Raw genomic sequence first — 25,331 nt, 5'->3', positions numbered from 1 at the left:
GGCAAAATATTTGAAATTACCTCTGCATTTGAAGTCATTAAGTGGCTTTCAAATTTTGAGCAAGAACTCTTGTTACAGCTTTTCAACATGTCATAAAAAAGAGAGTAAACAGGTCGTACCTGGCTTATCTTGGTTGTTTGTGAGTCATTCTTGTAAATCTTATTAGACTGCTTCAAAAGACAGTGACATCTAATAATCAGCTACTAAGAAGAAAGTGGACCCTTTCTCCCAGATCTCACTTATGATCTCATTTTGTTCTGGTTATCAATGATAATCATCACTATTTAATTGACTTGATTGAGCTTTAGCACAGACCTGGATAAGCAACATGCTTTTCCAGAGACTTACCTGGCAGCTGCTTTCCAGCAAAGAAAATATGCACTTCTTGACTTACTCTTTCCCCTGAATCAAAGTACACTTGACAATGTTTAATTAGAAGGTTTGTAAATGTGGTTTATACGACATATGCGTGTCCATTTCTCAAACTAGCCAACCCATAACAATAATCTGAATGCACTTCAGTTATACTCAGAGATGAAAGAGTCAAGAACGAACAGGAAATAAAGTTTCTAGATTGCAAATTGGTCATCCTGCCTGTGGGTTGGTGGGTCGCAACCCAGAACTCTCACCGGTGTCTTTAATAACTTTACAGACACCAAAGAGGATGCAGCTGCAGCTTCCTTCCCCTGGGTCCCACAGCCCACTCTCTTATCCTGCCAGCTAGAAAAGCAAGGTGGGGGTGGGCAACAGGGCAATGGGTGGGTGGCCCACCAGCCACATCCTCCCTGACACCTCACAACTTTTAAAGTGACATGTAGGATCCCTGGTCTCTCTATCAACTAATTACAAACTACACCCTAGAAAAGGTTCCCTGTCATCTTGTATTTCAGAATGATGGATACAGATATAGTTGCCAACTCCTCTGCACCCAGGGAGGCAAGCAATGTCATCAGAAGGGGCAAGCGGGCTCCTTATAAGCGGGCTCCTTCCTATTTTAGCGGGCGGGATCGAGCTTTCCACACACCTCTCCCTAAGTTTGATTGGATATTGTTAATGCATTCATGATCTTTCATAGTCAGCAGGCAGGTTGCGCATGGGAACTGATCTGAGGGGGAGGGGAGCCAGGGAGTGACCCCTCGTCGGGGAACCTCCATAAGTGGTTGATGGGGTGGAGCAAGCCCTGGGGCAGAGGCTTGCACCCCTTGACAGTGAAGGGCCAGTCAGCACATGGCCATCTGCTTGGCTGAGTCCCCTCCTCGGGCAGCAAAACTCTGGCAGCAAAAGAAGAACCAAGGGAATAGCATTCCTCCCCTTTCTATCACGTGACCATTTGGGCAGGCATCTTCCCTCCTAAATGGAAGGGAAGGGGGAGCAAGTGCTCTTCAGAGCTGTAGATCAAACAAAAAGCTTGAAAATCTTTCTGTGGCAGGCCTGCAGAAGCACAGTCCCAGTGTGAGGGCACACAGAATACCCACAACGATGAATATCAGCTCTCTCATAAATATCTAGTCTGGGACTACTGAGTATGCTGAGCTCTGTGCCTGTAAGGCTGTTGCTGGGTAGAATTAAAAGGACTGGAAGAATCAGAGGCCCAACAGAGTTCAACAGACAAACTCCACTGCAAACTGTGGCCTGCCTCCTCACATGTAAACACAGAAGTGAGAGGAGACCTCACTACAAGCCCATTGCACAGTGAAGAGCCCTGAGGTAAGCATTCCCTGTATAATGAGCCTGTATCTGCATACAGCTATGGTATTGTATTAGCGGTATTCCCAGGAATTGACATTGGGCATAAACTGACCATTCTAAGAATATCAGTTTTTGTTATTTTTTAAAATATAGAAAAGAATCTAAGTTCCTAAAGGTTGCAACAATGGATATGAAAAAGTCCCTGAATGCAGAAAAGAAGCCTCTTGTGTAGCTGCTTCTTCTGGGGTCAGGGTTGGGGTGCTTTGCATGATTTTTCGACCTACCTCCTCACTTCCAAAACCAGAATAACTACAGCAAAATCAGCAAAAATTGCAGGTTTTGCTGAATTCATAGTTTATATAAGTTGCAGAATTCAGTTTTTCTCAGCACAGAATTTGGAACTTTTTAAAAAGCAAAATGTATGTATCGCCCTAGCACTGCTCCGTCATGACCACAAAATGCAAACTCATAACGAACAGGGGGATTTGTAGATTTTCTCTCATAAATCATGCTGGTTCAATCGAGTGCATGGGAAACTGAACTTATTCTGTTAGGTTGCTCTGTGCATATTCAGTTCATAAAGAAAAACAGGATGGCATAACATGAAATTGCCAAAAGTATTTTCCTGATCTGTCTTTTTAAAAAATACAGTCCTCGGTTTTAATCTTAGGGACAGAGTACACATACAATAAATAAATAAATGTTTTTCAAAAAGTAATGGAACCCAAGCTCCACACATCTGCAAGTGGTTTCAAAACTGTGTAAATTTGGTTTAATTTAGACAAGGTTTCACAAGAGTAGCAAAAGGCTGCTCTCTGATCTCCCATCTTCTTCACTGCCAAATGTCAAGCTCCTGCTTCAAGCCCTGAAGGCATTCGCCTATTAAAATATATATAGTTTGAAAATATTTAAACATTGGCAAAACTTCCTTAATTTATTTCAGTTGCTTTCTTGAAAATTGCTGTAACATTCCTGCCAAAGTTTTAAAGAACCACAGCTACTGGCAGAGAGACCAAGTGTGGAAAGTTTTAGTGCAAATAGAATTTTTTGACAGGATGAAATGGCCATTTAGCTTCTACAGTATTATAGATTTATATGTATGCCTTCCATTAGCATCCTACTGCAAGGAGTCCATTCTGCATATGTGGGGTCATCCTATTCTATCCTTCCAACAACTGTGTGATTTGCCCAGTATATTTAACCCAGAGCTCCCTGGTTCATTTGTGTGTGTGTGTTAAGTACAACCAAGTCACTTCCAGCTCATGGTGACTCTTTGAATCAATGTCTTCCAGATCAATGTCCTCCAAAAAGTTCTACTGTTATCAGCCTTGTATCACATTTCAAAGGAATCTACTTTCTTCCTGTTAGATTTCTTCATTGTTCCAGTTTCACACTCATTTGTAGTAACAGGGAATACTATGTAACTTGGTCTTGGTTGCCAGTAATACATTCCTACATCCACACTAGCTTTAGGTGCATATATACCTGGATAGATGAAGGAGGCCTCCATATCTGCTTAATCTGCTTTTGTGGTACTTCTTCTGATTTCCATGTTCTCTCACCTCAAACATTGCAGAGAGAAGATTCTATTGTCATGAGAGGAGTGGGCATTGCACCTGAGAGCCCTTAGTGATTGATTTGCTGCGTGACCCTGACCAAGTCTCAGTCTCGCAACTTTACTTCCTAAATATTAACCATCCCTTTGTTAAGTAGGTTGCTGATTAATAGAACAGGGAGATCAATTGATTTTCATCAATGGGAAGAAATGATGAGAAGGTAACTGATGAGATACCTATCAGAGTTCGGAGAATATGTTTTCCTCTCCAACTGCAAGGAAGAAGGACAACAGGAAAAAAAATCTGGAGTTCTGAATGGAAAATTGAAGAATTTAGCCAAAGTGAGCTAACCTCAGTTGCAGTGTTGGTGCTGGCTGCCACAGCTGTCTTCTGGGAGTCTGGAACAGACTGTTTATAAGAGTTTGTTTGTTATCACTTTTGCTCCATTTGTCCATTTGTAAACAAAGCAAATATCATAAATACAGCATCAATCTTCTGTGTTCTTTCATCCAAAGGAAAAACCCTGTATCGTTGTACTGGACCTGCAATGTCTCAATACCAGAAGAAGAAAGGAACATACCACAATAGGGAGGTCCAAATGGATAAACATTATTTTAAACAGTTGATCATCATCTGCAATTCTTGACAACAATAGAAACAGTAATAACAAGTTGTAAAGAAACATAAAGATTGCAAAGAGCAAACCTAGCCAGGTCTACCCAAATGTAAGCATCATGTTTTTCAGTGAGGCTTTCGCCGGCCAATTATGCACAAGGTGTTTGCTGAATGGTGGAGGCAAATGTCTGCTGCAGCAAGATTTCTTGTGCAGATGTATTTCCTCCAGCCTCATTTTCACTTTCCACTCTCTTTGTAGCAAGCAAATTCACTTATAGCATGATTTTAATTTTGCTTTGCTGCCAGAGCAGGACAAATTTCCCAGTGGGCGCAGCTTTACCTCGGACCTTTTCGCTCTACTGGCAACCAGCCTGCCTAGTCTTACCCTCCCACTCCCTTGCACTGCTTTGTATGCTTCCCCCTCGCCCTCCTCCTCATTGCCAACTACTTTCCGTTTCTTGTCCTTTATTGCCCATGGCCTCCCTGATCTTGCTTATCTTTAGATCTTTACATTACCTACCTATGCCTGAAATTAACATTGAAAAAATTAAATAAACGTATGGATAGATTGATAAATCCATACTAATACTTTTAAAATATAACAATAATAAGACTAGGAAATCAGTCCAAACACCTGATTTGCCCCTTGCATTTAATCAACAAACTGGGACATCATAGTTTTATACACAAGCAATCAGTGATTCTGGATCACACTAGGAAAAGCCTGAAGGCCTTGACACTTGGGTTGACAGCACATCAGGAGATGGATCATCATGAACCTGGGGAGCTTAGCAAATGGCAGTTCACATTGTCCTTTTGTGGTTTTGCAGTTGTGGTTTTGCAGTTTGCACGCTGCCATTACTCCCCCCTCACTTCCTGCCATAAAAGACAGTCAGTGTTTGGGCAAAATGTACAGGTGCCGTATTCAAGACTTTCCTTTAATAATTCACCTGTTTTATGTTAATACATCAATAGATTGATATAGCAATCTATTGATAAGATTAAAAAATTAAAATTAAAGATTATATTAAAAATGAAAGCACACATGTGCAATAGAGAACCCATGAAACACTGCTCAGTTACATTGAAGAGGCAATTCAAAAAATGTTGCAGCATCTACTTTTACTATTGAGAACTAACCACACAAAATGAAAGCCAAAAACCCTACTGGAATATGCACCATTACCTGAAGGAACTGAAACACATAGCCCCAAAATTTAGCCAAACTGAGCTATTCCCCCCAAAAAACACATTCCTTCAGTCAAATTAGAGCTACAATAATGCACAATTGTTACTGTGGACATTTCTTGTCAATTTCACTTCCCCCCAACTGTGAACACAGTATCTTCACCTTAAGGTTACATGGCTAGTGCCAAATGAAATTGACATAACTGATCCAATTGCTCCTGCTTCTTTCTATCTGTGCCTGAAGTTCACATTGCAAGCTCTAGGTGAAATGACAACGCTGGTCCAAACACCCCTGCTTCTTATCTCTGCCTCAACATTACATCACTAGTTTGATATGACAAAGAGGAAAAAATGAAAAATTCATTTCCAAAATGGAGGACAAGGGGGAGGAGAAAATGGCTGAATGGGAAGTTGGGTGACTACATGGATAAGGGCCAGGTGTTTGGTGGGAAGGAGAAATATACTGTTTCAACATGACTGTATGATCATGGCTTGGAAATAGATAGAAAAAATATTGCAGTAAAAATGCTCAGGAAAAGAATGGAGGAAAAATGAAGGGAGAAACTTTCTGGAACCAAATGGAAGAAAAATTCAATGAAAAATTCAATTAAAAAAAGCATTTGGTGGCAAGATTTGTTGTACATAACTTGTATAGAAAAGGCCAATGAGTGGCTGGCACTGGGCCATGGTGAAAGCCCCAGACTCGAGTAGATTGGTGAGTCCAACAAAATCTTGGGAGCATCAAAGAGAAAGGGGAAAGAATAGGAGACCAACAGCAATAATTGGGTTTAGCTACTCTAAAGCTGCCAACCTCCAGGTTGGGACGGAAGATCTCCAAGAATTACAACTTATCTTTATAACACAAAGGTCAGTTCTCCCAGAAAAAAATGGCTGTTTTTGGAGTATGTACTGTATGCTATTATATCTCACTGATGTCCCTCCCCTCCACAAAATCTACCCTCCCCAGGGTCTATCCACAAATCTCTTGGCATTTCCCAACCCAGAGTGGGCAACCCTAAACCACTTGCTCTCCACCACACTATTTATAATTACTCTTAAGTATACTTCTTATAAGTCAAAACATAAGTTGGAACAGGAGTCAAACAAACACTGCAACTTCCTCTAATCAATTTCATACTTTTTCTATTTCTAAACCTTTTTCTAAAGATGACCTACTTTAGAAATTGCTATGATTATTAAACAACTTATAAAGCCCCATGAACTTGACAAACATATGCAAGACAAAAGCTCCTTACCCTGAAGCATTTATGGTTTAAACAAGAGCAAATACAAGATAACACAAAGGGGCAGCAATAACCAACAGAGAAGGCGTGGGGATTAATAGAGGTGAGGGAAAGGGTGTGTTCTGCAGAGAAGAGGTGGCAGTGAGATCAAGATAGCAGAGCTGTTAAAAGCTGGGAGCTGGATTCAGAAGCCATGTCTGTTTGGTAATAGGCAGAGTGGATATTTTTAAAAAGCACTAGTGCATCAGAACCAAGAAAATGCTGTATGTTTGTTCACAAATATGTATGGAGCTGGTGAGATAGAGATACTTTGCAAAGAACGCAGATCATTACACCCAAAGAGATTACAATCGAAATTTGACAGTAAAGAAAATTGCATAGGAGGTGTGACAAGGGTAGCAAGAGATGAAAGGGAGCACATTTTGTTACATGTACTTACCTGTGTTGGTTCTATAGCAGTAGATGAGAATTAAGGAGAAAAACCAAAACCTTCACAGAAAAGGTGAGTTCTGAGAAAAAACGTGAAGGAGAATCAGCACCAGGAACATTCAATGAAAGAGTTCCAGGAATAACAGCCACAAAAAAGACTAGAGGGAGTCCTGGGCAATGAGGGTTGCCAACTCTGGGCTGTAAAATTCATGGAGATTTTGAGGGTGGAGCCTGGGGAGGGCAGGATTTGGAGAGGGCAGGGTCCTCAGTGGGGTATAATGCCATACAGTCCACCATCCAAAGCAGCCATTTTCAACAAGGGAACCGATGTCTGAAGATGTAGGCCATTTATGCACTTGTGGTCTGCCCCGCAGTGAGCCTACATTCCCTTAGGTTCAGATTTTTGGTTGCACACACATTTTCACCCCTCTCAAACTCATCGTGCTGCAGATCATATTATCCTCACAGTTTGTGAAACCAGGTAATGTGTGACTTTTTCCCTGCCGGCCCAGGAAAAGCAAAGGAGACCATTTACGTCTGGCTTCCTTTGGGTTTTCTGCTGCTCCCCGTTCTCCCCTGCCCATGCAGGAGCAGTTCTGCCCACTCCTCAGCGGGCATTTCTGTGGGAACTATGGGGCTCCTTTAAAAAAAATTTCAGTCTATCACAGGAGCAACAGATCATTAAAATAGCTTTTTTTTAAAAAAAAAAAAGGTGGCAAACAACCTCCCAACCAGGAAGCACACTGCAGGCAAAATGGCAGCTAGGCTCAAAGGAATCAGTGGGATACTTCTTCACTGTGCAGCCAACAGCTCGGGGTAAGTACTCCATTCACAAAGGTCCATACTTTCAGGAGATCTTCAGGTCCCATTTGGAGGTTGGAAATCCTATAGGCAACTGAGGATGGCTTCATTGCAGAAGCAAAATTCAGGATGAGGGATGTAGACAAGGGACAGAAAAACACACAGACAAAATATTACAAATCACAGCCTATTAAAAGTTACAGGGAAGCAGCAGTGCTAAGAAAATTATCACAAGGATAGTTAAAACAGTTTCCTCTACCTTCTGACTGTTGGAATTAGAAGGTCTTGACTGCTTTCCAGAAAGAGAGCTCAGAGTTAGGCTGACTGGCTGTTCTCCTTGAAAAGGAAACCAGAGAAAGAGCACCCAAAAAAGCTGACAACATACGGTAACTTTGGAAAGCAAGGAACTTAGAACAGAGTGTTTCTGAAGGTGCTTACAGTGAAATCCTCCGCAGAGTTACACCCTTCTAGGCCCATTAACTTCAATGAGCCTAGAAGGTTGTAATTATTGAACTGTCAGTGAACCAGGAAGTATTCTGAACTTCAAGACAATTAGAGCAGTCTAGCCTAAAAATTACCAAACATAAATTATAATGGCCACGTTATCTATCTAGAGAAGCAACTATACCTAATGAATTAATTTATGATGATGAAAAGAGGTTTCTGGTCACAGATCCTCATCTGCCAATGTGATGTCAAACTGGGATCTGGGATACCCTGGTTCAAATCCCTCCTCAGTCGTGGAAGTTTGCTGGGTGACCTTGGGCCAATCACACACTTGCAGGCTAACCTGTCCTCCCAAAAGCAATTTCAGAAACAGAAGCACCCTCAAGCTGTGTGCTAGTCCTTCAGAGAAAATGGTATCCCATTCAGAACTGGCAAACCACCAATTCACAGATCAGTTGAACATCCCACTGTTAACCTCACTGACTTGACAGGACTGAACTTTACCTTATTCACCCTCATCCTGTCCATCATTGACTTCATGCATCCATTCAAAACATCCATAACTTTAGCTGAAAAGAAGACATCAGCAAATTAATTTCACCTCATCCTAAGTCTCTTCAGAATCCCTCACAGAGACACAACAGCCCTTGTGAGGAGCCAGTGTGGTTTAGCAGACTGCTTTGGACTAGCCCTGAGTTCACTTCTCCACACAGCCACGAACTAAACTGAATAATTTTCAGCTAGTTATTATTTCACAGTGTAATTTACTTCATGTCATTTTTATGAAGACAAAAGGGAGGGAGAAGTCATTTGTGTTTCTTTGCTTGGACAGCAGTATCCACAATGGGACTCCCATCTCAATGACAAATACTGACTTAGAAGAGATATACAGATGGGCACAAGATGTTAGTGCAACCTTTTTTGGCTTGCTAGTTCCAGGACAAAGTTGGAGAAACATGCTAACTGGTAATTACTGTGGGTTTGGCTTCTGATGAAGATAAAACAAAGCTGGGAATGTTCACATAGGCATTAAATCAAGGACTTGTTAACTGGAGCAGCAGGGTGAGAATATATGATCATAACAGTGGTGTGTGCTGAGAACACATGAAGATGCTATTGGTCAGTATTATTTGTTCTGACAGGCAGCAACTATCTAGATCTGGCACAGAAAAGTATTTCTAACACCTGCTACTGAGTTCCTAGGGCCATGATGGCAAACCTATGGCACTCCAGATGTTCATGAACTACAATTCCCATCAGGCCCTGCCAGCATGGCCAACTGGCCATGCTGGCAGGGACTGATGGGAATTGTAGTTCATGAACCTCTGGAGTGCCATAGGTTCGCCACCACTGTCCTAGGGACTAAATCTTGGAAATGCTATACGCAAAGCACTGAGCCACAACATCTCCCCAGCAAAGCAGTGGATTCTTAAAATCCAACCAAACCTGGCCTAGCCAAAGATCTTTTATGACAGGAAATTAATAAGTCTTTGCTGCTATTTGTCTGGAAAGATATAAGCAGCCTTTATGATTGAAGCACTGCTTTGCAAGGGAGGCCAGAATGTAAGTAAGGTCAAATTAACAAACAGATATACAAATAAATAAGAGATGCTGAGGACTTTAATGGAGTTCCAAGTAAGAATGATACAGACTTCATGGAATGCGCTGAGCTTTTTCCAGTGTACAAGCAATTAGGGAAATAGTTACTAAGACCATCATGAAGTGCATATTCAATGTCCTATTTTGCAGAAACACATTAATTGCATTAACATGACCACTGGAAACTATATTTTATGCTCTTTAGCTCAGTTTCTTCACAGGATGGTGTGCCAAAAATGACACCTTTGTATTTTCTAGATACCTTGTCAGCATTACATCTAAACTGTTTCACATGGTTGCTATTTTGGTCCTTGCTGAGGAAAACACAATCCTCCAGTTTCTTTAATTGCTTACCTATTCCATAAAATCACATACTATTTACACACAGCATCCCAAGTGCTCAAAGTGCTTTACAAAGAAAATAAATGGAAAGTGACTGACATACTTTAGGCCCGATTTACACACTGCAGAAGAGGGGACTGAGGCTTAAAACTTAGTGCCTTCAAAACTTAGTGCCAATCTCAGGGCCTTTTCATGAGTTAGTAGTTATGATAAGAACTGAATAAGGGACTGTCCAGCTCAGGGACTCCTATTTTTCATCACTCTCCTACCTGTTATTGAGTTTTGTAATCTTATCTCACCCTAGATACTATCATATTACTGACCTGGGTAAAGTCAAAGAGATTAAAGCTCACAATGATTGTCTGGAATTATGTCTAAGACATTCTGCAATGTAATGGTACTACCGGTAGCTACTCAGGTTTCCTGCTTCCACAATGTGTACACAAGTGCACATGGCGTATAAATCCTAGAGTTGCTTGTACACCAAGAATCTCACCTGTGCTCCTGCCTCCCCATGCATTTTCTTGCATGTGCACAAATCTTCTGGTGTACTAAGCATCTTCTTATGTTCTCTTTTTCTTCTGACCAAGAATTGCAATTTCTTTTGATACAGCTTGCCTAACAGAGGCTCATTCCGCACATGCAGAATAATGCACTTTCAAAATGCTTTCAGCTCTTTAAAGCTGTGCAGAATAGCAAAATCCACTTGCAAACAGTTGTGAAATGGTTTGAAAACGCATTATTTTGCGTGTGAGGAAGGGGCCGGAGACTGGAGAAAAGTAGTGGTTTGCAGCTTGGTTCATGCGTACCTAGGAAAAAACATTTTTAAATTATTTTCAGAACCATACTACAAAAATGAATATTTGTTTTAAAAAAACACCAAACAAAACACCAAAACTCATCAAAACATACATAAACAAAAAAACTACAATACCAAATTGATAACTATAATGCATACCCTTAGGGGTAGAGAGAATAGTCTTCTCTCACTGATGGCCCTATACATAACTCTTGGAAGGTGCACAGTAATATGGCAAGTAGAAAATACACCTAATTGCAGACAGTTTTTTCAAAATACACTTTTTACAGTACATGCTTTTGGGATCTTGTTTGTGTTTCTGGTAGCGTTGCCAGCTCCAGGCTGGGAAATACCTGGAGATTTTGGGGGTGCAGGCTAAGGAGGGTGGGGTTTGGGGGAAGGAACTTCAGTGGGATAAAATGTCATAAAGCCCACCTTCCAAAGCAGTCATCTCCTCCAAGTGAACTGATGTCTGTTGCCTAGGGATCAGTTATAATAGGAGGAAATTTTCAAGTGCCACCTGGAGGTTGGCAACCTAGTGGCCATCCGAGAAAATGTGGCAAGGAGTGATACAGATGAAGAAGGGGAAAAATAGGCCGCCATGCATGACTCCTCCCCAAAGCATTCGCCAGCCATTCATGAAAGACTAGTGGCAACATTTATCGTGAGTCACCATGGTGTAGTTGTAAGAGTGTTGAACTAGGATCTGTGAGATTCTGCCATGAAAACCTGCTTGGTGACCTTAAGTCAGTCACTTGTTGTCATCTGAACCAACCTCACAGGGTTGTTATGAGGATAACATGGAGGCGAGGAGAATGTTGTAAGTCCCTTGGAGTTGCCACTGGGGAAAATGTAGAAATTCTACTGTGACACAGAACACATTGTTCAAGGCCCTTGCTTTCAAGGAATTCTCTGCAATCTGCAACAACTTCAGATTATCTCATCTGCACAAATTCCATATATAGAATATTCTTTCTGAAAAGATTATTCCTACAAGAAACTAGTTGAGCGCCTAGGAAGCTGGAACGACAGGGACACCAAAGAATCATCTTCTCCCACTCCTGACCTGAAATCAGACATCTAATCAGAACCATAAAAATGACAATGTGAACCATTTCAGACTTTATAATTCAAGGTGGAAAAGGAATCTAGTGAGCAACAATATGGACTGCTAGACAGAGTGGGGAAATGCCTGGTGGGGAGAGGGCCTGCACCCTCTCCTGCCACTTCTTTGCACAAAATGGCCCAAAGCTGTTTTTCTTTACAAAACATGGATGCTGGGGCTTTGTCACTTGTATTTGCATGGAATGTATAATTTTCCCCAAAAGGGGGAGGGGTTGCTGCCACTGACCCCCTAATTCCCCAATGAGCAGGCTGTAAGATCTCATGAGTAAGCACTGGGCCTGAATGCTGAGCAGAGGATGATGCCGATGCTCCACTCCTTTCCTCCCTACACACTTGCATCAGACTAGAAAAACATAAGAATTGCACTTGTGCACACAAACATAAGAATTGCAGACTAGAAAAACATAAGAATGTCCAAAACTTCTTTCTTTCAATATGCTTTCTCTGTTAGTTGCCAGCCAGATATACTCCCTCGAAGTTCATTTACCAGACATCCCCTTGTTTGTCTCAGTTCCTCCTAATCTTCGGTATACTTTCTTCAAATACAGCTGTTTCACTTTTGAACAGCACAATAGCCATCGATTAGGCCTTCCATTAATCCTTTTTTTTAAAAAAAAAACCATCTTGTGGCAATGAATTCCATAACCTAATTGGGAGTTGTACAAATAATTACTTTGCTTTGGTGTTCTGAATCAACAGGCAATTAATTTCACTGAATGATCCACCCAGTGTTCAGAGAGGATATAATTTTCCTTTGCTCACTCATCTCCACATTATTCATACTTTTATGAACTTTGATCAGTCCTCTTGCCCTTAGCTGGCTTCTTCCTGAAGTGAAAATGTCCTGACCTTTCTTCAAAGGGATGATTCTCTAATTCCCTGATCATCTTATTTATCTTTTTCTAGTTTTATGATCCCCACTCTGACCCCAGCTGGCAACTCGTTTTTATTGAGGGTGGGGTTTTGAACTGCAAAAGAGCCAAAAGGCAGCACTGTTGGCTGTGTCCAGTGCCCCACCTCCATGAGAGTCAAGATACAAAGAATTCTTTAAGAGAACTGGTGTAGCGTCCTATCATAATTCTATGCATATTTGTTTAGAAGTAAAGGAGGAACTTCACATTGACTCAGAAAACTTTGTATTCCTAAACTTCAATCCCAGTCATATCCTTTCAGGAAATGCAGACTCAGGGAAGGAAGCACTTGCAAGAGAGAAACAACAAGTTGAAGGGAAGGGGGCTTCACCCCTCCAAACCTACAAGGCTCGCAAGTTTTTTTCCCAAACTGAATTTACTTTCAGTTTGGAAAAAATACGAGAAAAACACATTCAACAAAACACTGGAGTGTGATTTGCATGGGAGAATTTGTGGATGGGCAAAGGATAAGCAGTGCCACTCCCACTGGTCAATTCTTATCTTCAAAAGGCACACCCCAGATTAGCATTAGGAGGGAAACATACAATTGGGTACCCTAGAAGGTGAACATTCACCTGGGCAGTTCAATCCAGATGGGGGGAAGTTGAAAGCACATAGGGAGCAGCGTAGGCACCAACTCATTTGCCCCCTCCACCCGCACAAGGATCACCCCTGCCAGCAGAGGGGGCAAAGGCGCTGGCAGCCAGCTGCTCCTCTGCTCCGCCATGGCGAAACCCTGAAGTCAGGGCTGCCATGGAGCAGTGCTGGTGTCCACTCGGATGCCAGCATGGAGGCGGGGGGTGCATTTCTGGGGGTGGAGCCAACATTGATTTCCACCAGCAATCCAGTCTGGGAATTCAGGCCCTGAATCTGCAGACTAATGCTACACAAAAGTGCAGTATAAGCCTGTATTGCCCATAGGGTAATTCAGACGATGGGAGAGTTTTTTGTTTTCCTTCCCTTCTGTGCCAACTGAATGCAGTGCCACACCACCTCTGGCCACCACAGCACTTCCCCCGCCCCTGGATTGCACTGTAAATCTCATTCAATTCAGTGAGAAATGCTCCTAAACCAGGAGAGAATTGCATCCTCTGAAGTTAGTCCATGGTTCAGAGATGTCACTACAGATTATATGAAGCAAGCATTGGTGTTCCCACTGCCTCTTAATTATGCATCTTAGAATAGGAGCCTGACATATAAAGCTCTTGGCAAGATCAATAAGCTACTGATTTGGAGTATTTTGAATGCTACACTTTTGTGTAGCATTAGTCTGCAGATTCAGTATCCATAAATAGCCATCCCTCTTCTCCAATGGGAACAAGTAACACAAGCTCTTATGGTGGTACGGCAGGAGAGTTAGAGCACTTTCTGTAAGATTCTCAGCTTGCATCAAAGAAAATGTCTGATAGGTGTAAGATGCTGCAATCATGCAGGAAAATGCTAGCGGTTGTTTTAATAAACATGTGGTAACTTTATTCTGGAGAAAACAAATAGGAACACAAGGCCTACCAGAGTCCTTCATGCCAGCTCCTCTAGTCAGTTTATCCAGACACAGCAGTACAACCTGGACTGCAACTATGCCAGATTTTAGTATACTGGAACTAATATAAAACATGAAGCAGGCAGCTGAACATTACATAGGAAACAATAAGGGAGGAAGCAACTGGGAGCAGCAGAAGTTCTGGAGTCCGGAGTCCAGGTTGAGCTTCCAGGCTGCCAGTTACTTATTCCAGTTTGATGAAAGGCTGGTCCAATGTCAATTTCCAACAGTGCAAGGAAACTAATATATAATTCCGTCCTACTTGTGTAGGCCTGGTCAGAGGTTAGGATCAGACTGTTAGTAATCTAGGTGTTATGAGCCAGTCCCTTGGTACTTACCAGGACACAGAGGACTCTGAGGCAGAACCTGAGGACACTGTGCAGCCAGAGTTGGCTGCTCCTTGGGAAGGCCAGTCAGCAGAGCCAACGCCCAGTCCTTCCCTGCCTGATGACATACAGGTGGAGGAGCCTGCAGATCCTCCTAGGGAGCCAGCTGTGCATAGGAGGCAGAAGCAGAGGTTGCTACTGCAGAAGCACAGGAGGAGTGCTCGTTTGGCAGCAAGTTATGGCAGCTTAGAAGTCTCTGCATCTGATGAGGACTAACCTGACCATGCTTATGCCTGTCACCTGCTTTGCCTTGCAGGATCAGACCTGGCCACACCCACGCCTGTTGACAGCCACTAGCTAGAACAGCTTTCTGGGGCTAAAGCCTCATCACTTGGGAATCATTACAATACATCGTTTTAAATATAAAGAGTAATAGATATAATATGGCTGGTGTGTGAAGAATTATTGTGAACTTTAGTTTGGCATTCTTTCCAAACAGTCCATATTTCACCAAGCTTTAGGATGTACAAGGATCACTACTACCACTGTGTCCCATTCCTCAAATTTACATTATTGTCAGAAATAAACAAGCTAACAAAAGACCTGGCTCCAGTCAACCAACCTGACAGTGGAAGCATTATCTGTTTAAGGCTTTGAACTCAGCAAGCCTTGGAAAGTCCCTGCCATGTTTTTAAACTAACCAGTAAAGAAGGACTTTTAATAATGCAAAGGCTCCAAGCCATGGGAACAAGCATGGGCTACAGATCCTATAAGCAACATATACCCCAATCTAGAAAGTAAAAGATTGTCTCTTCTGGTGCATATTTTGGATGGTTCCATCTCCTTCTTTTTGTACTGGTTGATCGGATACAGGGGAGGGGGTTACAAGGATAAAGCCCTGTTTCCAAGAGCCAGTGCACACAGTAGTATAAGGCTTACACAAGACACTGCTCGTGTGGGCTGTCTGCCAGCATAAGCAGAACAAAATCTGGGCCAGTTCACGCTAACCAGCAAGCCATATACAAGCACTTCACACAAATGAACACACAAAACTGCCTCATACTACAGCAGTTCTGACAGCAGTTCTCCAGGGTCTCAGGATATATATGTGTGTGTTTTTCAAGTTGTATTTAGATACATTGCTGCAGTCTGGAACACAGCCCTTATTACATTTCCTGTTGACATTTTTCTAGAGACTGCGATTGGGCAAATCACAGGGATAATGTGGATAAACATTTCAATGTGAGACAGTTCATGCAGACAGTGCATGCTTTCCCATGAACACAACCAAATTGTGAAAATGGAGACCAAGGTGTGAACTAGGAAAACAGAAAAGAATGTGGTAACCAGGTTGAATTGTTGCTATTCCTCCCTATACTGAATTTCAGATCTAGACTGAAATTTGGGTTGTCTTTCTTGGAAGTTTACAGTGCAATCTTATGCAGTTACTCCAATCTAAGTCAATTTAAATGAATGGGCTTGCGCTGTGAGTTTACTTTACCAGTCACCTTGGGAGTGCAACCCTCAACACACAAAGAAACCAGATTTACTGAAATCAACTGGATTTTTGAAAGTCAGGATGCAAAACTGGAAACAAGCGTTGACGTAGGGATCAAGGTGGTTAATCTTAAATCTTACACAGCAGACAATTTATGTTTAAATGCGAATTCCAGTTGCGGAAGTTTTTGAATTTATACCCAATCGTCTTTTGTGAAACAGCCTTCGTCAAAGAGGAGGACAAAAGGCGAGTTTTGGAGTTCCGATGACAAGCATGGAAAACAGACACTTTTTATTGGCTAAGTGCTTTTGAGTGGTGCTTCGAAAAAGGGAGGGACCCAGTCCGCGTCTTCTCTTCCCGGCCCTTAACATCCAGTTCCAGCAATTTCCCTTGCATGGAAAAGAGCTAAGCGAGGTTGTGCCCCCTCTCAAGATCCCTCCTAGAACTGCAGCCCTTCCCATGCCCCTCCCCCAGCGTGAAGTGAAAGAATCCTTCCAGTCCTTTTCTGTGCCGGCTTCCCGCGTCATGCTCATGTGCTGGCATTGATGTGGGGTGGGTGCAGTGGAGTCAGAAGTTTATTCAGTTGAGAAAAAAAAAAACCGGCACTGGGTGGAGAACTTGGGAGACCATAGTGCAAAAAAAGAAAAAAAAGCAGAACTTACGAAACATTTTAAACCAATAGCACGTTTTAAGTTTACATCTAATGCGAGTGTGGGTCTCTTCCTTCAGCGCAATCTTCCAATTTCCAGCGGGGGGGGAGGGGGCAATAATACTGGGGCATTGTGAAATAAAGCGAAACCAGCCAGGCTGCGAAAGGCAGCAATACACTATTAAAAATGGAGGCAATCGATTTAAATCAAAGCGAGGCAAAAATGGAAGCCCGACCCGAGCTGGAGCGTTTTCAAGGTGGCAAACGCAACGAGGACCTCAACCTCAGCTCTGCCACGGAAGTCCTCACGAGCAGTCCGGAGGGGAGGGGGGCGTCGGAGAGAATGGAAGAGCGGGGCGGGCTGGTCACGGGGGCGGGGGGGGGGGCTCACTGCGTCGCGATGGAAAAAGCACTTCAGGCGCGCGGTTTCATAGCAGCTCGAGCAGTTCACCGTGTTGTGCCATAAACAGTCTGATGGTTTGTGTGGGTGCACAACACCAAGGGCGCACGGAAATAGAAAGGAAGGAGAGAAACGGTGCTGTTTCCACTAAGATTATGTTCCACAACTTCAATAGGGTCAGGGAGGGAGCGGATTTACATTGCAAATGGAAGACGCTGGTGTCTCTCTCTTCGGGGAGTCACGTTCCGCTGCATGCGTCTCTTGCCTAACCCGAATTTCCCCCCTCAGCTAAACAAAAGCTGAATGAATCGGGAATCTGCGAAGTGATGAAAAGGAATGGCATGGGAGCAACAACCAAAAAAAAGGCGCATAATCACTAAAGGAAAGTCCCAGGACGCGTCACAAAACCACTTGTAGCGTCTCGAACGTGCAAGATGGAGAAAAGAGCTTTTTGAAAAATCCACTCGCATTTGCAGAAACACGATTTACTCATGTTAGAATAAGTATCTGTCTACTGGACCTAGTGGAAATGGTAGCACAATGTCATCTTGAAAACACTTTCCTCGGCGTAAACTACAAAATAAAATGGGACTGACTACCAAGCACAAGCAGACGGCATTATGTCCTCCCCCCGCCCAAACTGACAGAAAGCGAACTGAAACATTTGTGCAGCAGGAAGTCTCTGTTTAGCTGATCAAATAGCACTAATTTCGCGCAAAATTACGCGTTGTGAAAAAGGCGGACACATGCAGCTGCACCCTGTGCACTCGTGCCGATTTGCCAGTCTTACAGACGTGGAAATATGTCCTATCAATTCAAACTGAGTTTACTTCGAAGTCAACCGCATTCTCGCTAAGTTCCACTGGGCTTGCTCCCTGGGAAATGAACAGGCCTTACTAACTTGGGAGCGACTTGAGACCGACACACTTCTTTTCCCTCGACGCATTTTTGTCAAGTTTTAAAGCTGTGCTTTTGTTTCCTTGTAAGCAACGAAAGGACCGAAGAAGGTTAAATAATAGTAAAAGGGAGGTGGGACAACGTCTCGGAACGAAGAAGCCGAACTCGCTACACGGAGAAAAGGGCCAGTTTGCAAAAGTTGATCCCGCCTTCAAGCGAAGGAGCGGGGGTGGCTGGGTGGGTCAGAGGGGATGAACGTGTTGTGTCACATGTTGCGCTGAACTCTTGACAAAAGAGCCTTAGCGGAGCATCCCCTGCTCTCATTTAGTGGTACCTTACACCAACTCTGCCCTCCTAAAAACTTTAAAAATAACAGCTCAGCTTGGAATGTGCCTTTAAAAGTTTCTCCCCCGCGCCTCCCTTCCCCCTCCTCCGCCTTGAAAGTTTTTCTGGGTTTAGCCGCATGGGTGATTCAGCCTCACGTCAATCATCTCCCGCCTCCTTCTTCCTCATTTAAATGAATTTGGGAGCTCCTCCCACGGGGTACGGGCTAAAACTTTATAAATGGAGCCTTAAGCAAAGCCTTTCTGGAAAGTGAGAGAAGGGAGAATTGTTGGAGCTGGAGGGGGAGGCGAGAGGAGTCCAACCCAGGGAAACTGGAGGCTGTGCCTTACGACACTGTGATTCATTTTTATTTTTTTAATATTATAATTATTCCACCCCTCTTTTGCTAGTTGAAGATGTCTACAGCCCTCGTGTCTCCAACCATCTTCGACCTGAGTGAACTTTTATGCAAAGTAAGTTTCCCATATTCTTTTCTAAAACTTTTTAAAGAGTTCCCCCCCCCCCCCACTGGCGCCTGGGATACTTAAAAGCGATTGATTTCCGTTCATCAGCCCCCCCGCCCCCCCTTCCCGCCTTTTCTTCATATTCAAGTTTGGAAACCGAAGTGTTTTATCTTCGGAGTGTAGTTACAGTTCGTGGCCCTGCTAAAATTCTTAGACTGGCTTGCCTGAAAAGAAGTTACGAATTGTTAGCAAAACTCTGATTCGACTCTCCTCGTGCGTGGTTTTGTGTGGCTTTCTGGATTTTTTTTCTTCCAAGACTTGAAAATGTGGAAGCCCCCCCACCCCCCTTGTTTATGCGAAGAGTTGTTCTTGGTGTTTCCAGTGACTTGCCGGGATTGTGTTCCCTAACTTTAGACATACAGTTAATTGGGCTGAAAAATGTCTTCTTCGTACGTGCCCCTCTTCAGATGTAACGCTTGCAGAATGACCAGCCCCTTTTCTTCGTTGAAACTCGTTTCCTCATGTTCTTTTAAAGTAGTGGTGGTGCAGTGTAAGGGAGAAGTTCACGCCTGTGGCTAATCCTCCATTTGTTCGAACCAGAAAGGAGCTTTAGGATTGTTCTCGGAAAATTCTTCTGGAACTGCCCTACATCTCTGTGCATTGCACTAAAGCGTTTTTTTTTTAATCGGTGGTGCGGACGCCAAATTAAAACTAGTGGTACACACGGATGCGACGTTTCCCTCTGGATTGCACTGGCAACCAAATCCAGCGATTCCTTAACAGTAGCCCTGAAACTCTTGTTGGTCTCCAAGGTGCCACTGAGATCTCATCTTAACTGTTGAAGATCAACTTAGCTGCCCTCTTAAAGTATAATCCTGAAAGCACTTTGTTCCGAGTAAGCCCCAACAAATAGACGGAGTAGATCTGCTTGCTGATTGCTGTGAAGCTTTTAACATGTGTTCGAAAAGGTGGTTCTTGTTTATTTTGCCTTTTTCCTGCTTCTGGTGACTTCCTGAGACCCACATGCCCAGTTGACCTACTCAGGGTGTGGGAGGATAAGCTGTTTACATGGCCACGATATTCCATAGGTTGGGTATGTTGCCACTTCACATGATCTCCTTCTCCTCTTAGTTGAGGGGGTGGGGAGAACTGGAAGTGTATTTTGGTTTGGGGAGGGAGATTCAGGGGTGAGGCTTTTTAAAAATAACGTTTGCAGGAAACCACCCCGCCCCCTCCCGCCTGCCCCAACTTTAGCAGTGGAAGAGGCTTCTTGCAGCCTTGTCTGCCTTATCTTTCTCACCCCCTTCTTCGCGGCTGCATTTTTCTTTTTCTCGCGAGCTTATCTTTGCGTAGCCGAGGTTTGCCTACGCATGTGTCCCCATATGTATAACTGATGGACTCTGAAGGAAAATGTTGTTGCAAAGAGTGTCTTAATGGTTAGAACATAGCAGTGGGGAGGGGGGGAGCTAAAGCGGCTTTCTCCAAAGTTGTGTTTTCATTGAAAGTAGTTGCTGAATGGCAGTATTGGCTGAGTGCTTTGTACTACTTCAATAACTATAAATTCCCAAGCAGACTTGAATCTCTGATTCTAAAGGTGATGAAATGTGGACATGTGATAACGGGGGAGCATTTTGAAGTACCTGTAAAATGTGTGAAAGGTTAAGCTTTGCTTCTCTTCTCATCCCCGGCCCCACCAAGATGTTTGAACCGTTTACAAGCTCCAGCTTCCTTTGCATCCAAAAAAAAACTAATTGCAGAGGAATCCTTTTGTGGTTATGGGTGAAGTCTAGCAAGGATCACATGAAATGCAACTCCTGTGCAGGAGGTGGAGCAAGAGGGATGGGATTAATTTAGATTTGGAACTAGCATGTCTTCTGAATGTTTCGGCCTCCTTTCCGATGTGTGTCTTTTTAACTTGAATGAGAACGTTTTGGGCATCTAAGAAGAGATGGCTTGTACATTGGCATACTTGAAGGTGGTAAAGTGGTAGAAGGTGTCTTTCTCCTCTTCCTGCTGCTCATACTTGATTCGTTCTCCCTCTAGGGGCTTTCTGTCAGTTGGCTAGGCCCTTGGAAAAGTCACATTAGAAAGGCCTGGTCTGAAATCCAGGACAGAGATGTGGCTTGTAGGATGGCTGCCAGAGTGATTAGGTGGGACCCTCTTGCCCTTGGAAAGAGAAGCCAACGTGTTCATTGATGAAAAGTACTTTGAGTGAATTAACCTCAGGCAAATGGTGTTGGGTGGCAGCATTGCTCACTGTGTTCTAGGTATCTGATACAGAACAGCAGAAGTTTAGTCAAGCACTCTATTTTGATGGGTTTGTAGCCCAGAGGTTCATAATGGGGATTGATTGAGAGTCCAATGTTTTCTGGTAGGAATTGTGGACAGGTATTCTAGGGCAAGAGGGAAGAAGCCATCTTTAAGCCATAACTAGTTAGAAGGTTCTGGAGAAAGCTGGGTTGGTGACTTCTTTCTTGCTTTCTCCTTGCAGAGCAACAAGATGCTGAATTACAACCCTTCAGGTGTTGGAGGGTGTCTGTTGGACAGAAAGGCAGTGGGAACTCCAGCTGGCGGGGGCTTCTCCAGGAGGCATTCTGTCACCTTGCCCAACTCCAAGTTCCACCAGGCGCACCTTCTGGGCAGCCTCAAGGGGGAGCCAGCCCCAACACTGGGGCCCAGGGAGAACCGTTTTCGTGATCGGTCCTTCTCTGAAGGCGGCGAGCGTCTACTCCAGCAGAAGCAGCCTGGTGGACAAGTCAACTCGAGCCGCTACAAGACAGAGCTGTGCCGCCCTTTTGAGGAGAACGGAGCCTGCAAATACGGTGACAAGTGTCAGTTTGCCCATGGCATCCATGAGCTGCGGAGCCTGACCCGCCATCCCAAGTATAAGACGGAGCTCTGCCGCACTTTCCACACCATTGGTTTCTGTCCTTATGGGCCCCGCTGTCACTTCATCCACAATGCCGAAGAGCGTCGGGCTGTGGCTGGCAGCCGAGACCCCGTCATCAATGAAAGACCCCGCCTCCAACACAGCTTCAGCTTTGCTGGCTTTCCAAGTGCTGTGGCCACCAATGGGCTGCTGGACAGTCCCACTTCGATAACCCCTCCGCCCATCATGAGTGCGGATGATCTTCTGGGCTCTCCCCCTCTGCCTGACTGTGCCAGCAATCCCTTCACCTTCTCAAGTCAGGAGCTGACCAATCTCTTTGCTCCCAGCATGGGGGTGCAGGTGCCTTGTGGGGGATCTCCCACTACTTTCTTTCTTAGACCCATGTCGGAATCACCTAACATGTTTGACTCTCCCCCAAGTCCTCAGGACTCCCTCTCTGACCAGGAGGGCTACCTGAGCAGCTCTAGCAGCAGCCACAGTGGCTCGGATTCGCCCATTCTGGACACCTCAAGACGTCTTCCCATTTTCAGCAGACTTTCTATCTCTGATGAGTAACCTGGTGTTGCTTCCTGGCTTCTTCTCCCCTCTCTTTTTCATTGTTAAGCTTGTAATCTCCCTCCTCTCCCTCCGCCCTCCCCTTAACATCTCTGGTTTAGATGTTGACACAAAGATAGTCCACTTGCCTAGAGTCCACTCACTGGCTGAAACAATAAGTGCCAAATTACCATTAAGTGATAATCGTTTACAAATGTAGTGCCTTTTTAACATTTTCACTGTGACTATATTACCTCTCCAGCTGCAGAGGGCACCAGCAGCCTCCATTGAACTCTGTGCACTTCCAGATGTGTAGAGAATATCTGGAACCAGCAGCTCCTGTTACTGGCTGTGATGCAGGATTTTCCCCTTCTTCCTTCCCTCTGGTCATTTTTTTTTGGTCGGCTTAAGGGCATGTGGGCGCTTGTTAACATTGAACCCAGTCTATACTTTTTAAAGACTAATCTTGCCTGAACCTGCTCAGGTCAACCAGAAGAACAGCTGAGAATGGACAGTAACTGTAACATGCATATGGGGCTTGGCAACTGGAGGGGGAAAGCAGATGGACAATGAGAGACTTGCTTTTGGTGCTACAAGTTCCCCATGTGTACATTTGACATCTTCAGAAAAGTTGTGGGGGGAGGGGGTGTCTAACGGTGTTCATTCCACACATTCAAGTTCTATGTAAACAAAGTTCCAGTAGTCATAGCTTTAATGGTTTGCTCTAGAGTACAATAGACCTATCCATAGAGCACTCACGCCAAGCTTTTTATTATTTTTTTCTGGGTTTTTAATTTTGTGTAACTTCAGAAATTGGAGAGCAAATTTTGCTTGTCACTGCACAACAATATAAAGCTTATTTAACTTATCAAAACGTATTTATTGCTGAAACCTATGCTTTTTTTGTTAATTTTGTTCATATTTATCGGGATGATGAATTCATAGAATATATTCTTTTATGTTTAAATTATGATCTTCCATATTAATCTTAAGATTGTGAAGTCTTTTTTCTTTTCCCTCCCCCCACAGTTTAATATATTATACTACAATGACATTTTTGTAACTTTACACTTTTTGGTTATTTTATTTTTAAAAAATGAAAAATTAATTTAAAAAATGCAACAGCTGTGTTTGGATTATTTATTTTAGATTGTTCCCTTTTTTGTGTCAGACTGCAAATTGAGTTTAATGTGCTTCTTTGCCTCTCTTTGCCCCAACAAGGCCTTTCCCGCATGGGGTGAAATTCTGACTGTGTTGATGTCATTGGAACTTTTGTAAATGACTTCAGCAGGGTCAGGATTTTGCTGCTGGCTTCTAGAATGTATATGCACACACTGTGCTGTGAGACGATGAAAAGGAAGCCTGCCTGCCTCCTTTTTTTTGTAAGTACTTAAAGGAAAAAATCTACTCTTGTTTCAAGTGCCTATAGAAAGACATTCCAAATGCAGTTTGTCTTTGCATTTCTGTATTCCAGGATTGGAGTGTTTCCTTTTTTTAAGGTGAACATTACTGGCACAAAGAACACATTGAATGTAATTTTTTTCCCATTACTGTTCACTACATTGCCTTTCTTTTCTTTCTTGTGTGAGTTTATTTAAAAAAAACTTTTGTAACGACTGTTTGCAGTTTAAATCAATAAACCCCAAGTGTTTTTTCAAGAATTTGACAGTGAATCTGGTTTTACTTGCAAAAAAGAACTTTTCAAAGAACTTTTCAGAACAAAATCCTTTCTTGCCAAATCTCTTGCACTTCACCGTAAGAGTTAATCTGCACAAGCATCTTCAGCTCACACCAATGAGATTAGGTAAACTAGGATAGCTGGATCTTATCTCTTGGCTTTCAGATTAGCTGTTAAGAAGTAGAGGCTTTTAATAATTTAGTTGTTTAAAATAGGCTGTTCACAGTATTACATAACTTTTCAGTTCTGTCTTGAGGTTCAGTTGTATTGTGTAGCAGAAAAAATATTGTCAAAATCCCAGGTAGTGCCTTCTGATCCAAACTTTCCAAGAACAGTTGAAAGTATGTCTTACTGCGCCATATGCTTTGAACAGCTCTTGAGTTATGAACCTTCTCCAGCGCCATCTCCAACTGGCAAGAAGTTCCTTAATGCAACATCTGCATACACAGTCTTGAGAACTGCTAAATTTGAGCCATGGAACTTTGTGATTTAGAGTTCCCAGTTCAACCATGCAGTGACAAAAGGGCATTAGAGAGTGTGTGCATAAGGTGAATAAAAAAATAGGTTGAAACTAAGCACTACTAACACCAAATCTGGCATTCAGGCCTTGCTAGCAACATTTAACAAGAATCTGTTTCAAAAGAATTCTCATCTGTCAAGTCGGCATACTCTGGACCAGCTCAGACATGTGGATGTTGCAGAGATAAGGCTGCAACAAGTTTGTGTAGGCGTGAGATAGCATGGAGGAAGTAGCTTATAAATGAAGCACATATTTACCAAATTAAAAGTTACGGAGTACTTCAGTTGTGCTCAGCTGGCTATGTGTAGCCTGATTTCACACACCAGCTTTTCAAATGAATATATGGGCAAGACTGTCAGCTATCACACTGCTCTGAAATCTTAGGTTACATTAGAAAGCTTATAAATGAGGGATACATTTTAGAAAGGCAGATATGCTTGTCAGACGCAGCAAAAAAAAGAAGAAGGGGTTCTTGTGATGCCTTGATCTTTAACAGCCTTACTGAAGCGTATATTTCATGCACAAGGGCTCATTTTGTTGCACATTTGGAATATTATTTCTGTTATAAAGAAGCATGTATTTGTATTTTATAGCCTCCGGACTTCAGCTCTTTTGCATCCCAACCAATCTGAACCTACCACATCACACACCTGACACTGGGCTCTAGTTCATAAAGGCAAATTTGTAAAAGTTCAAGCCTTTTCAAAATGCGAGATACGTGCCTTGCTTGTGAAAGTGTAAAATTTAGTCTTATTAACAGCCCTATATTCATGAAGGTTTGGACTACTAAGGAATTAACACTGCTCTATTTGCAACCTTGTTATGAGGGAATCACAGAGCTCTTCATAGGAGTCTAAATCTTAGGG

At 43.1% G+C, this 25,331-nt stretch overlaps 1 protein-coding gene across 1 annotated transcript; it reads left to right on the top strand.

The window, feature by feature from the left end:
- Window positions 1-18,606: 18,606 nt before the first annotated feature.
- Window positions 18,607-23,928, top strand: ZFP36L1 (ZFP36 ring finger protein like 1). The gene is made up of 2 exons (XM_048485774.1): window positions 18,607-18,852; window positions 21,335-23,928. Exons 1-2 carry the CDS (start codon window positions 18,796-18,798, stop codon window positions 22,286-22,288), a joined length of 1,011 nt encoding a protein of 336 aa, XP_048341731.1. The 5' UTR covers window positions 18,607-18,795; the 3' UTR covers window positions 22,289-23,928.
- The last annotated feature ends 1,403 nt before the right edge of the window (window positions 23,929-25,331 follow it).

The sequence above is a fragment of the Sphaerodactylus townsendi genome, linkage group LG02, assembly GCF_021028975.2.
Source record: "Sphaerodactylus townsendi isolate TG3544 linkage group LG02, MPM_Stown_v2.3, whole genome shotgun sequence".
NCBI lineage: Eukaryota > Metazoa > Chordata > Lepidosauria > Squamata > Sphaerodactylidae > Sphaerodactylus > Sphaerodactylus townsendi.
Note: the sequence above shows the minus strand (reverse complement) of the source record. Positions and strands in the feature narration are given on the sequence as shown.

Bases quoted from the DNA above. Each gene is read 5' to 3' on its own strand.
- ZFP36L1 (XM_048485774.1), top strand. From the start codon at position 18,796: ATGTCTACAGCCCTCGTGTCTCCAACCATCTTCGACCTGAGTGAACTT. The intron at 18,853-21,334 runs GTAAGTTTCCCA...TTCTCCTTGCAG, and splicing joins TGAGTGAACTTTTATGCAAA to AGCAACAAGATGCTGAATTA.